A 15,092-nucleotide genomic window follows, 5' to 3' on the forward strand; every position below is an offset into this window, starting at 1 on the left:
CTTTCATGTCATCACAGCAGATTCAACTCACTTCTCAGCAGAAACAGGAGAGAACTTCAAACACCACCACATCTTTCACCCACAATCAAGATGGATTTGAGCTGCTGGTGGAGACTCTCGGAAAGACCAGGCATACACTCTCCTTCTGTCCCTCTCACAAAACTCAACTGTGCAAAATGTCATTGCTCCTTGTGACTGGTGATGGGTAACGTCAGGTGGGGGATAAGCTTATCTCCTGCTGTATTTACCATTTCTTATTTCACTGCATGCTGTGCCTTGTCAGAGAATCCAAATAAAACTCTGTGAAACCAGCAGCTTTTCCACTCCCATCCTGAGGTACAGTGAGCAGCAATGTGATCTGCTTCTTTTCAAGGGGGCTTACAACAAGAGGTTCCAAATTCTCCTTTTCCCAGCCTGACCTCAAACTCTCCCTTTATGTGGTCTCAGGACTGCTGTTAACAAGCTGATTTGGGTCAAATCCATATGAAGAACAAAGACCAATTTCCCCTTTTGCCTACCCCATCCACAGTCCCCAGTGCAAGTGTTACATTATGTTAACTTAGCATAAAAGGTACTATCTTCAGATTGAATATGACCACAGAGCAACTGTGCAAAGCCCAGCTCCCTCCTCTGGCCTATACTTAGCAGTGGAATCCTGGCTGCTCTCCACGGAGGATACATGATACACATGATACACATCTCTGTTATCTCATGCATGACAATGCCTGCTCTGCAGCCCTGGGGAGGAATGGTATCCAGGTTATCCAGGTAGCTACTCTCACCACATCATATCATTTGGCACAGCTGCCGCCAGCTGGCTAGGAGCTCTGAAAATAGAACAGAACATGAAAATGGATTTCTCTACAGCTTTAAAGTGTTTTTGTCTTTTTGGACTTGCCACTAGATGTGGCCAATGGCTGGCTCAGGGATAGTACCTCACTTTGATCTCTCATCTTCATAAGCATTATCAATGTACAGTTTTTAGAGCTACATGTGTGAAAAAGAGATATTTAGATAAAATTGATGACAAAACATTTATCTAATATTTACAATATTTTTGCAGAGCACTTGAAACTGTCTCCATTTCACTAAGATGATTTAAGTGGCTTAATCATGGACACAATGTTAGTGCTAGAAGGATAGCCAGCCCAGCCATAGTGCAAAAACTATGTTTCCCTCTTTTTAATCTCTCACCAAAGTACTAAGAACCCTTTTCTCTGTTACATTCCATCCTAGCACAACGCCCTGCAAGAGAGGGGTTGCTCAGGGAAGCTTTCTTTCAAGGCCTGTGTTACAGTTTGAGCAATGTGGCTCTAAAATATGCTCTCCCAGTAAAGTTTTCTGAACATTATTGGCACCTGAGTGCAGGAGCAAATTTCCATGGCAACACACTGGTATGCCTTTTCTTTGTACATTTGTGCTCAGAAGAGATCATTCCTTCTGCAGCTGGACTAGGAGAGGAATAAGTAGCCCCACCTTCTTCCTTTTTATCACATTCTCCCTGAGATAGGTCGTGCCAAGATGAGTCAGACTTCTACACAATGAATCATCTTTTCACTCACAGCCATGGACCCAAAGAAGCTCACTCCAAGGTAAAGCAAATTAATAGCACTACTACAGTCCCAGCATTATCCTGACTAATACTAAATGAACCTGAATCTGTGCAAAAAAAAATCAGGACTGGCCTACTTAAAATTTTGGCAACAATCATCATAACAATTACTGAGTAGAAATGAAACACTTAAGGATGACAAATACAGACAAAGTTTTACCTGAAGTACAAGGTGGCCACTCAAACAGCTTGCTACAGATGATCAAATGTTCTTTACAGTATTCTGGGAAGTCCCTGTTTCCATACCTAAGTGCAAAACTGACAGCTCAAGTATGTCTTTGACCAGTTCTTTTAGGCATACAGCTGCAAATCCCTAGACCCACTGATAAATAGATAGTGATCTAATAAATAGATAGTGATCTAATCTGCAGTTTAACATCCTTCTGAGCTACAGTTTAAATGGAAAGTATTTCCTCAGTTACAGACCATGAATATATAACCTATCTTCTTCCTGCTAAATATAGAAGAAAAATACTGACCAAACATTTATTTCTGCATTAACAGATGCTCTAATTCCACTTATTAGTGAGTTAACAGATGTTTGTTACCAGTACCACTCATATTTTCTGTTCACTGGTTTTGACCCATTATCTCTTCTGTTTTCTGCTCTATTAAGCTCTCCCTTTAGAGAACTGAACAACAACCAAAATATTCAAACTACTTGATCATTCCTGTAACCTAAACAGGATGCCTAAACCTTGATGTGATGGGCTGGGGGATCCTCTGTGAAACTGAATTCTAATACAGGATTCTTTTATGATGGCAGAGCATTTTAAAGAAACTGACATTTTTTACATATGTTGCCGTGCAGCTTTTAGAAATCAGATGAGGTTTTTGAACTGGGAGCACAGCCTCTCCTCTTTTTCCTGTTCGCTTACAGGGCTCATCATGCTGTTCTCTGGAGCAATTCTCTGGTCTTTCACAATCCTTTCACCTCATTCTCATGACCCAAATGAATCCAAAATTATTTTCTTCCAAGCTGCCAGAGAATTGGAAAAAGACTTAATATTTTTTTAATGAGTGGGAGACTCATTAAAATGACTTTTCTGCCAGTCATTCCTTCCTAAACAGACTCTAACCATTTCATTAAGCATTATAACTGTGCAAATCTTCCCTCAATTTCAGTTATACCCACTATCCTTCATTCACCATTCCAAGGAACATGACCCTTGATCTTGACACTGCCTTTTAGTGTACACATCTCTTGATCTTACAATATTAGTGGCAACAGACTTCCTACCAGCAGACTTGTTAAGAAAGCAGGTTTAAAGACTAACACAGCTTTCCAGATCAGGAATGGATGCAATCTTAGCAGCCACATACACTGTAAGAAACTCTATTTGCTAAAATATTAAATAAGCACTGATAATATATTTAGATTGAAATTACACTCATAAAGAAAAGATCCCAACTTTGTTGCTTATGCATGTACAAGTACAGTTTCTTTTCTCATATTCTTCACAGCCTTGATCAGTTTTTGTGCACAATGTTATGTTTTCTACAAGCACATATCCATCCCAATTTTTGTGGTTCTAGTATTGACTTTATTACCCTGTCCTCTAGCAGAGCCATTTCCCTTCTTCTAAGGTACTAGACAAAAGATGAACAATTCTTTTAGACAAGAAATTTAAAGAAAAGTTAAATGCCTTATGTCCAGAATTTTCCTGTCCTCTGTTTTCCTTTTCTCATGGACAAGAAGATCATACTGGTTTTTCTCTAGAAATTCAACAACAATCAGTTACTTTTGGGACAACACTTGCTCATTAGGATTCATACATCCTGCTAAATCTCTGTCTTTGTGGAGTCTTATCTCTTGTCTTAGATCCAAAATGACAGCAAGTTGGTGCCTATGTACCCCAGGGAGAATGTTCATTCCTATCCAATCCTCAAAACACTTGAGGTCTACTTCATTAATCTCAAGGATTCTGGCCCATACTACAATCCAACCCAGTCAGCTGCATGAACATCCAGACCAGGTTCCCATCAGACAGCACTGTAGCAATTGGATAGTTAACCCATGTGGAAGACCTATTTGCCTTAACAATAGATTACTTGGTTTCTGACCTCTGGTGTTAGAATTTGCCTTGTTTTTCTTTCAGCTTCTCTGGTCTTAGTCTCTCTTTGTGGCCTCTTTCTCCAGCTCAGGATTAAGGGTGATAGTACTGAGAGTTCAATGGGACATTTTTCAATCTCTCTCTTCTGTTTCATAGGGCCAGACCTTGCCCCTGCAATCCAAGGATCTTTCCTGGTAAGCAAACTTCATGCACAGGTTATAGAATATAATAAAGATAGTGTAGAAAGTAATCTTACCCCTAAGGAGTTGCAGCTGATTAGCAAAGATTAGGAACAGGCCTGACTTTAAGAGGCCACAGCTGTAACCAGAGAGAAGAAAAGTGCTATAAAAGAGTGGGGTGGCTGGTTGAGAAGGGAACTGGAGTCACTTGGCTGCTCTGTGAAGAAGAAAGAGTCAGTGCTCTGGGGAGATGCCCATGAGAAAACACCAAGAAGGTATGAAACTTTTGGATAAGGAGATAACAGTATGGAACCCCTGCAATAAGATGACAACACAGGTACTACTAAAAAGCTTCTGGACAAGAAGCAAACATCTGTGTCAACCCACTGGTGTTCTGATCCCAGCATGCTGTGCCCATCTATTGCTAGGAATAGTTTATTCATTCATCTCCATCACCCACCTTCATTAGAAATAATAATCATTTGGTCACAACTTCAAACAGCAAAATTCACTACAAACTCAAGGGGTACACAGAGACACAGTACTTGATGAAATGGATACTCTGATGGCTTATTGGGGGATCCCCAGCTCTGCCACACAGAGTGTGGACAGCAGATGGCCTAAACACACCTCTCTGTGAGTGTCTTTAGCTCAGACCATGGAACCCAAGGATATATCTGCCAAAATAATCCTTTTTGCCCTGCCTGCGGTCATATTAAAACTTGATCCAGAAAATAAATCAACCACATGATTGCATCCATTCCTCTCCTGGAGAGCTATCCAATACAGTCTAGGAGGTATTGTGAAATAGAGATTGTTTTCCTTAATCCATGTCTGACAATTTTTTCTGAAACTGGAAGAAAGGGAAGGTTAATTCAAATTCATGGCATTTCCTTTTAGTACTTTCTCAAGGTTTCAATTTTCTTTACTGAACAATTCCACGAAGGAGAAAAAAACTGAAACAATTTATTTGTCTTTGGTTAATTAGAATTGTTCCTTGTAAACCACATACTAAGATTTTGGCACAACTCTTTGGAGGATAACTGGGAGAAGAGCTGAAATGTAAACAGTAACAGGCACACAGACTAATTGAAGAGAGCATTTCTAGTTCCTCAGAGGTATCAGAAGAAAAAAATTACAAAAATGCAACACAGTCTCAACTTCAAAGGATTACTAGGAGAGGAAAAAAAGGTGAAAGGGAACATTTAAGCTACAACTGAGAAACAGACTGATTTAAAAGCTGCTTGAGAATTAACTGCAACACTGCAAGAACTGCAAGTAGAAAGGGATACCATCCCATTACAAAATATTTGTCAGCAAATCTGAAAGTACACATTGAAGGGATTGCCTTCCCTTCCCTTCATTTTCTTTTTCCTTAAGTGTTTCCTATAATATTTTATTTCTTCTTTCTTCATAAAGGCACAAGACAAATGATCAAAAAGCTTGAATATATAGTATAAGTTGTTCTTATTTTGTTTAAAGAAAAAGTGAAGATATTTTACTTTTCCCCCCTTCTTCTCAAACACTGACTCAGAGCAGTTAAGTGAGCCCACAAAAAAATGACTCATGGCAGAGCTGAAATGCCACAAGGCTAACTCAGTGGGAGACAAAAGCATACCATCTATGCATAAAAGAGCTGCCTGGAGATAAGATTAATTGTTTCTCCCTCTTCTAAAAACAGAAAAATGTTAGAAGCAATTCCTGCAAAGAGGGGAAAAGTCCTGGGTTTTCAGAATCCTAGGGTGTTATTTATCCATGAAAGCACATAGCCAACATGCCATTATACTGTACAGGCTCCAGCAAATGGAAACAAAATGTTATTCAGCCAAGATATTACCTCACAGGAGATTAGTCAGTTGTTTACTATGAAAGTAGGAGAGAGTTTATTCTTGGACTCTTCCTTCCTAATGGCAAGAGGATGCCAGCTTGAACTAGATCTCAGGCATCCTAGTGGTTAGCCCAACTTTGCTTTCTTAGGACATGCAGCTTGGTAAAACTAGTGTTTAGCACCATTAGTAACAGCAACCTTTTCCTTCTTTGCTTTGGTTTTTGAAAACAAACAAAACCACACAACCCTTTAAAACTGCAAACTCTCGTTATAATTTTGAACCTGCTCAAGCCTTTCACCCTAAAGCCATTTCACTCTTGCACTTTGGCTTACCCAGTTGAAAAAAAACACTTAAAAGCCTTCAGTTTGCCCACTTCAGCAGATGGCTGAATGGGAACAAAACACAAAATTCCCATGAAGAGCCTGAGCCTGACCCAGACCCAGCTAAGGGAAGCATCAGCAATCAAGTACTGTTTTGCCACTCACCAGGAGCCAGTCCTCAGGTTTTCTGCTGGAATACAAAGGCCAACTTATTTTTCATGCTAATAATTTGTAACATGATGTACTCCAGGAGTGTAACAAAATAAAATGAGTTACTTCTGACCCACCTAGTGAGCAGGATAGCAAAAGTATTTCACATAATAAGTCAACTGCCAAGTGTGGTGCCACAAATGTGAAACTCACTGAAAAAAAGCTGACAATCCTTTCTAACACTTGCATTTCATCAAGAGAACATTCTTCAAATCCTGAGTAACAGGATTAGTGCTTTGCACTAACATTCATAAGAAGATGCTCAACTAAAATAGCAGAATGTACCAGGTATCACTTAAAATGGCAGATCTCCCTTCTTCTGTCCCCAGGTTCCAAAGGAAAATTCCACTTTCCAGTAAGCAGACATAGCTGAATCTCCCAATGCACTGACAGACTTTCTAGAAAGGTGTAGATGTTGCAAGAGTTCACTTGCAGTTGCTTTGGAGCAGTGGCACACAAGAGAATTATTAGCAGAGAATTCAGAGGCTGACATTCGAGACCCAAGCACTAGAGGGGAAGAGCTTCACATCCAACAGGCAGAATTTGTGGGAGCCTGAACACTAAGTGGAAAACTGTCAGCCTAACTGAAAATGCAGGCAAACCAGGAAAAGGAGGGACATGAGCAAAAAGTCACCCACATGCCCAGACAGAACTCTGACTACGGGACAGAAAGTCACATGTGTAACATTGGGCATGCTTTGAGCACCTCTTGGGAATCAAACCTCACCAGCAGGCTGGGGAATACCAGTCTGCAACTCCTCCAGGCATCCTCCTGAGGATCAAAGCACTGTCAAATCTAAGGTTGCTCTACATGTGTCCTTAGGCAGAACCAGGTGAAAGGGTTAAAGCAGTGTTACAAAGACAACATCTTAGAGGAAATTCGGAAAGTACCCAAACATGGCTGGATTTTGGACAAACAGTTGCCTGAAGGCATGCCTGGCTCATGCAGTGGGATAACAGGAAGGAGCTCACTGGGTGAGAGCTGCTACATTCACACATTGCCATGAGGAAATGCTAGTGCAGTCAGCCCACAAAAGTGTGGGCTCCTTTGAGAGGGGGTGCCTTCCTTAACCATCAGGCACAGGCTTGCAATGACACAGCTCAAGTGTCTCCATGCTGCTCTCACTGTTTCATGCTCCCCTTATGAGCATCACAGAAGCAATCTACTTTCATTGTACATGCACCTACATATACAGACACATCCAATCTACACCACATATCCAGCTCTGTAGATATGCCCAGAGGATGCTGAAAACAACCAAATTCTAGGAGCAAATCCCTGTTCTTTGTTGAAAACTACCAGCCATTTGTCTATTCGGTTTATACAGTGATCCATTTCTGTATGATGGTTCTGACTGCTAGTAATTACTAATTCAGTTCAAAAAGGAAAAGGTGATTGTACTTGAGTAAGAAAGCACTCACTTCAGCTGGCACAGAAGACTTCAGATTCTTCATGGTCCAGTGCTTTTTACTGAATTTCAAGGCAGCAAGCTAAACTATGTGCAATAAAACCAAGTGATTCAATTGTTTTGTTTGGCTGTGCCAATCAAGGGAGCCTGCTGAATGCATTTCACACACATAATTTGTCTCAGCATCAGCTGGAAATGAGGCTTTTACCACATATGTATAAAAACTGTCATACTACCTCACATCAGAGAGAATCCCCCACAAACCAGTGGGGAATATAAAAGCAGTCTCTTCCAAAATTAGTTGAACTGGAATTTGGCTGACTCTGAGAAGATGTTATTTTTTCAACATTTTCTTTACTAGAGAAAGATGATTTGACAGTGAACTTTACCAATCAAAGATGAGGTCCCAGCACCTTTGCTAGACACCTTCCTGAATGGTTTAAAAACCCTAGTCTACATTTCACTACAGTATCAAATGGCCAGACTTTCACACTCAGGAAAGAAGTGAAAAGTGTTAGTGAAAACCGTGTGAATGGAAAAGTCAGAAACAGAGAAAAAGAGCAGATTGCAAAGAAATGCTTAATGGACAAGAACAAACAAATCTGCCATGCAATAATATTTGAAAAAAATCTTGCTGAGTTTCTTTAATTCTCATTGAAAACTCTGCCCCAATTAAACACGAGTGGACTAAGTGATGCAAAGCCATTGGATACAAGCACTTACCTGCTCTGTCTCAACAAAGTTGGACACGTGTCCATCATCGTTGACCCCTCGGACGTGGAAGCGGACACCGGCACGCTCGCAGCTGATGCGGGAGATGAGGCAGGCTTTGGCCTTCTTGTGGGAAGCATAAACAGTGCGGATGTCCACGACCCCACAGACCACCTTCAGCAGCCAGTCGGAGCAGTTCACCTGGTAGTGCTTGAAGGGCACATGCAATAGCTGGTTCCTGAAAGGTTCAACAACATACAGAGACATTACTGAGCAAAACAAACAGAGAGGCATGGGCGCCACCTGACAACAATAGCTAATTTAATCAAGTAATGTTTTATGACCCCTTTTCTGCTGTACCTTATCTCTGCCCAGGAAATACCGAGAAGAAACTCTTGTGAACTACTACAGTGAACTGAACGTGGCAAATTTTAACCACACAGCTGCCACCAAGGTGCTGTCTTTATATCTTGTACCTGTCTTATAAATTCAGATGCAAATGTCACCTCTTTCAGCTCCAGAAATAAATATTTAGTAATCCTTTAATAAATTACAGTAATGTCAAGCTAATCACTTTTTTTAAAGAGTACTGCCTGGACCTTAGCATTCACTACAGGACGAAGAACTGGTTCAAAATCCACCAGGATTTTCAGAAAAAAAAAATTCCAAGCAGAAACTGGATCTGTAAGTCAGTGGAGATATTGCAAAAAGTACTACTAAAATGAAGAGGAACATCTGTTCTAACCTTCAAGATCAACAATTCAAGAAACCTGTCACATCTAATTAACAAATCTAGTCTCTTTTATGATGAAGTTTTTCTTTACTTCATGTCTCAAAATGTGCCTTTAGTTACATAGGAGGGCCAGGATAATATCTTTTATGGCCATGCATTGCTCAATAGAGGGTCTGTAAAAGAGAGTGAAACCCCTGAAGAATTGTTCTTTTAGAGTACAGCATTTACCAAAAAAGGTGCAAGGCATTGTTACATTTTTAATCTAAATATGTAACAGAAAAAGCAGCTCCTTTCGTTAGCTCGATTTTTAAGCTCAATTTTTGCTTTCTTCCACCTCTTTCTCCCACTTCTACTTGCATAGGAAGTCCTCACTCAGGCAAATTCCAGTAGAATTGTTTGTTGTTGTTGCAGTTCATTAAACAGGCAGTTTGCATTGCCTATAACTAAGGTCATCTTACACTTTTCATTGTATAACTATCTCATTCTTTACTTTCTTCAAGCATCTATTTTTTGTCTGAAATTTCCCATATCACCTAAATACCCCAAGATAAATTGTTTTGGAGCATCTTTTTGCCTTTAATGTGATGTTGTCACCACTTTTCCCTGTTCTACAACATACTGCAGAATGGAAACTCTTCAGAATTTACTTCTGGATTAGCCAGAAGCAGCAAATATACTTCTCTTCCAAGAAAAAAAGTTTCAAAAGACAGTAGAGGGAAAAGGAGATGTTTTAAATGTTCTTTATTATGGGATATTGTCATCTTAGCAGTCTCATCATTGGAGTACAACAAACTTCTGCCATGTGTCTGACTTGACAATGCTTGGTGACCTTTTGGAGAGGGATGCATCATTAGCACAGTTGAAAGCAAGTATTTATTATGTATCTTTCTTTAGTTTTAAAGTCAACCCACTAAATCTTACCAGTCAAAATCACATCATAGCAGGAAAGATTATTTAGCCTAACTGAACTGCTCTCTCATGTTAATTTATCACCCATTATGAACTTTTTTGCTTATTTAATATTCACCTACTTTGGGCCACAAGCTTCACTGCACATTCTAGCAGCACATTCACATTTAACCCCGCCAGTTATTTTCCACCTACATCAAATCCTCATTTATTTCCAGAACAGCTATGCCTGCTGTGTGACTTTTTGTTTAAAAAGAAGGGGGCGGGGGTGGGAAAGGGTATAGAAATGCAAGCATTATGCCAAAACTTGCAAAGCAAACAAACTGAATTACATCAACCCAGCATTGTGTTTTCTCTTTTCCCCTCAACCAATACTTACCACAATATGAGATAACTTTCCTTTGCTTTATAAGCACAAGAAAGTAAAAAGCACAGAGCAGTGTATCACAGCAGTTTTGTTTTGTGTGACTTGTGTTTGCACTGAGCTGTAAACATATTAATATTGATGTTTTCAACATAAAAACTAGTGCACATTACTGAAACAATAAACTACAGACAACAATAAACAACAAACACCTACTTCTAAAAAATAACACATACTTCAGTGCAAACGATGGGATTTATGAACAGTTCAAGCGCAGGTTTCCATTAGATAACTTTAAAGAAAAGTATTTAAAAGGACTGCAGGGAAAACTATTCATGACATATAGAGAGATGTTTCTGTAGTATGAGCAATATATATCTTGTATTTCCCCCTTTAAAGCATAATATGTCATTTTATAATGGCACTTCACTATCAGATTAATTTTAATTATACACAAGTTACCATGAATTCATTAAATCCACCTGCCCTGTAAAAGGACATGTCAATGAAATGAAAGGAGATGCACATGTTCACTTCCCTCTGAGAAAGTCTGAGCAATGAGATACAGGTGGGGACAACAGAAGACTCAAGTAGAACACGCAGTACTAACCAGAAGAACGAGTTACCAGATTCATAGCTGTTATCACCCTGCTTCTGAGCCCGCACAGTCAGGTCAAAGTTTGAGCCTGCATTAGGCCACGAGAAATAGAACATCCCAGAGTTCAGTATTTTCTTCAAGGCAGTAACGCGCTCGTCTTCCTTGGTTTCTTCCTGGAGAGGACAGAAATCTGTTGCAGTAATTTTGTAAACTTCAGCATCCAGGATTTTGCCCACCGACGTACAGCCTGTCACCAGGACCAGAAAGTGCAGCCGAGCGTTACCTAGAAAGTGACAGACAGTTACAAAAGGGTTATTTCCAGAGGGACTCGGCTCCTCACCAGTCCTGTCACATGCAATGCCGACAGGGCTCCAGCAGAGGCCAGCGTCTTTGCTTCACAAGAGAACAAACAGGAAAAACAGGCATGCAGGCCGCGTTCTTCACATTTCTGAATTCCTCTTAACTGCAGACAAGTGACTGCAATTGCACAATATTCCATAACACTTCTCTATCGACATCCTTTGTTGCACTAGAGTGTGTTTTCCCCACTGACTTTATGAAGAGCAAAGTGCTTACCATTGGAACAATACTCAAAAAGTCAATTTCATCACCCTACAGAACATAGAGCATTCAGATTCTTTACTGGCTTCAGCTGAAGCTGGGCATGTTCAGACATTTGTAAAATTTCAGTATTACCAATTCTTAAGATTTTGCTTTTTGTATCACTAAAGCATGTACATGATTCAACAACAACCTCAGCTATCACTAAAACAATTACAGCTGCCATAACTGTGAAATCACGAAGCAGCTGAACTTCAGGGCCCCAAGGCTAAAAGATAAATTTGGAGCTTGAGAACATCACTGTAATCAGATCTCTCATACACAGAACCATCTCCACCTCTGCTCATTCTCTCTGAAATGGTAATTAAGAAACAGTAATACAATTTTTCTGGAAATGCTAGTTTTGCTACAAAGAAACTGCATGATTCACTTAAATTGGCCTGTAATGGAGACAATGTCATCCTAGTCACTCTAGCTAGTAAGATAAGGTGGAAATGAGCCAAGATTTATTAATTTAGCACAGCAGAACCAACAGTTGACCTGCTGAGAGCAAGTTAATTAGCAACGGGCACAGTGACAATCTGGGACAATATGGCTTCAGACCGCAAAAGGGAACACTTAGGATCACTTTTCAACCCTCCAGGGTGACCCACTGTCTGGAAATGCACACCAGCTCTCACACAACAACTACTCTTTTTCTGATACACCAGTAGGGGAGTCCTTGCTTTCAGATAACAGGCTGGCTACAGAAGGTAGAGTTAGGGGTGGTTTTCAGCAGGGCCAGAATATTTGTGTAGGCACGTGGGACTGGAATGGCAGGACAAGGTGGGAGATTAGATCTTATTCATTCTGTTCTGCTGACTCCAGTTTTGTATAAAGGCCAGTGTAGGTGGTATTTACTAGAAAGCTCTGTTCATCACATTTCTTTCTGTAACAACGCTGTGCCCTGTTCTCCTTCTTGAGTGCTTTCAAGATGTATGTTTTCTGTGCTTGTGATATCGCAGCAGAGGGCCAGAAATACTGACAGTTTACTCCTCCTTTGCACGTGACTTTGTGCAAAGGAGGAGACACATCAGTTATCATCACAAGAGTTCATAACTGACCAAATACTGCCCTGCAGCCTCCAGAAAGGGTTAGGAGGAGTTAGCAGTCTCTCAGGATAGCCAAAAGCTTCTGTGACTTAGCTGAAACCATGCAAAACTGATCAGCTCAAAGTAACCTTCACTCACAAGACTTTGGAAGCAATACACAGAAACACTATTAGCATGCCTTAATATCAGTCAGCTTGGTTAGTCACAAAAAACCAGTAGTGAAGGACTTGGAGAGTTGCCTGGCAGCGATGCTGAGACAAAGAGTACAAATACTTTCATTGCCTTCAGTGACGTAAAGCTTTCCTAGACAGTTCAGAAGACATCAAATGAGAAAGTCAACATCAAATTAGCCAAAGAGAACAAAAGCTTAATAATACAAGCTGTGGTTCTGTCCTGGTTGCAGGTGATTGCAACCAGTGGAAAATCACTGAATCTAAACAGAATAATCCTCTAATTCAAGAAGGAATCTTACTTTTTCTTATCAGAGACTATAAACTCTTTTTACTTTTTACTATCTCCTCCACTCAACCACTCATCCCCAAATGGGGTACTCATCCACATACTGCAAGGTCCAGCATCTCTACTCCCTTAAATCACTAGCTAAAAAGCTCCGAAAAAGTAATCATGCCTGAGAAGGTATTGCATTTTCCCTGAAGTGTAAGGAGATTTGTTTCCTAAAGCTGTGATACTTTTCTGCCACTGGGCAGCAGCTCCACAGGAAAGAGTCAGGGTTGCTCAGCCTGGAGAAAAGAAGGCTCAGGGAAAACCTTATTACAGCCTTTCAATATTTGAAGGGGGGCCTATAACAAAAGATGGAGAGAGACTTTTCACAAGGGCTTGTAGTGATAAGACAAGGGGCAACAGTTTTTCACTGAAAGAGGGGAAATTTAGATTGAATATAAGGAAGATATATATCTTTTACAACGAGAGTAGTGAAACAGTGGAACAGGTTTTCCAGGGAAGTTGTGGGTGCCTCACCCCTGGGAAGTGTTCCAGACCAGGTTGGAAGGGGCTTTGAGTAACCTGGTCTGGAGGCAGTGTCCCTGCCCATCACAGGGGCATTGGGAGTAGATGGTCTATAAAGGTCTCCTCTGACTTGAGCCATTCTACAGTTCTATTCACACAGAATAATCTCTCTACAGTACTCCAAATTAGAGAGCAACCACCAGGCACTTCTCATGATACCTTTGAACAAAGACAGGCTGGCAAAGGAGCTCACACTTACAGCCCAGAAACTGAAGAAAAAGGACAAAAAGAGAGATTTAAGGTATGTTAAAGCTAGCCTGCTTTGCTACTTAGTCCTCCCAGGCTGCTCTGTGAGTTGGTCTTCAGAACAGCTCTAACTTCTTTTATTTGCTTAAATGACTCAGGATTTGCTGCAAAACAGACAATGCAGAAACCCAATTACATCATAGCCCCAGCTCAACACAAATCTCTCTGACTCTGTACCTTGCAAAAAAGTCCCAAGCCCCATCCTCTGATAGCACTTTCATTCCAGGTGGTATTTGGACAATGGTCCTGGGACCAGCTCTGGGCTATCACTGCACTGTCTGCAGGAGGAAGATCCCTGCTTGATGCACATGTCCTCTTGGCACAGGGAACAAGCTAATCACAATATCCTATCCTCTGTGCCTGTGTCCTGCCCATTTCATTCACAGCACAGACGTAGCCATTGGGTTCTGAATGGAGGTAATGCTTCTGTCAACCTTTCACCCTTTTAGAACCTCGCACAGCAGAATTAATGCTGCCAAAACACTGCTCCACTATGATCTTTTAGTCATGTTTCCATTAAGGTATAAGAAATTACTCACCACTAAGCTATACAGCTAGACACAGAGAAGGCTTTCCTTGTCTTCCCTTCTTTACCAGCAACATCTAGATGGGCCTACAGTTTTAAATTATAATATGAAAGTCCTTCAGATTTCAGTTGCCTTTTCAGGTCAGTTTCTCTTGGTACCAATCACCAAACACCTCAGCTGTAGACTATTTACCATACCCCATCCTGGAAAATAAAAATCTTTTTATTTCTCCTTTAACTTACACAAGTAGTTTAAAGTAAAATCCTCATTAATACTAGCCTTCTAAACTGTACACATAGAAGAAAGTAATTTAGGAATGTAAGAACTTCAGTTGAAGGTCACAACTGTAGAAATGTCCTTCCTGTCATTGGGATGCAACATGGAATGTTTTAAAGAAATCTCTGAAATAATTTTAGAGCAAGAAGTGAAGTGTTCCTTTCTGGTCATGCTTTCTACAGCAACACATCTATGAAAAAGCAAGACCCACATATAGTACTAAAGAAAAAAAATATTTCAAAGTTATGGCCAAACTTTGATTTCAGATAAAAGGGTACAAATGTTCATGCATTGCGACCAAGATCATTATTTTGCCCTATTACAGCTATCAATCACTACAACAATCTGCAAAGAAAACTTTTGAAGAAATGTAAGAAATGTTTTGCTCACAGTGATATGAGCTGAATGTCCTTTTATTAGGTTGCACAAGAGAGGCA

General features: G+C 40.4%; 1 protein-coding gene across 1 annotated transcript in view; it reads right to left on the reverse strand.

The window, feature by feature from the left end:
- Positions 1-15,092, reverse strand: part of SYNJ2 (synaptojanin 2) — a 64,749-nt gene that overhangs the window by 35,631 nt on the left and 14,026 nt on the right. Inside the window, exons 3-4 of the mRNA XM_058800974.1 lie at positions 10,941-11,211; positions 8,337-8,562 (exon numbers count right to left, since the gene is read on the reverse strand). Coding sequence (XP_058656957.1) covers positions 8,337-8,562; positions 10,941-11,211 — 497 coding nt within the window. The remainder of the gene's footprint in view (positions 1-8,336; positions 8,563-10,940; positions 11,212-15,092) is intronic.

The sequence above is a fragment of the Ammospiza caudacuta genome, chromosome 3 (assembly GCF_027887145.1).
Source record: "Ammospiza caudacuta isolate bAmmCau1 chromosome 3, bAmmCau1.pri, whole genome shotgun sequence".
Classification (NCBI taxonomy): Eukaryota; Metazoa; Chordata; class Aves; order Passeriformes; family Passerellidae; genus Ammospiza; species Ammospiza caudacuta.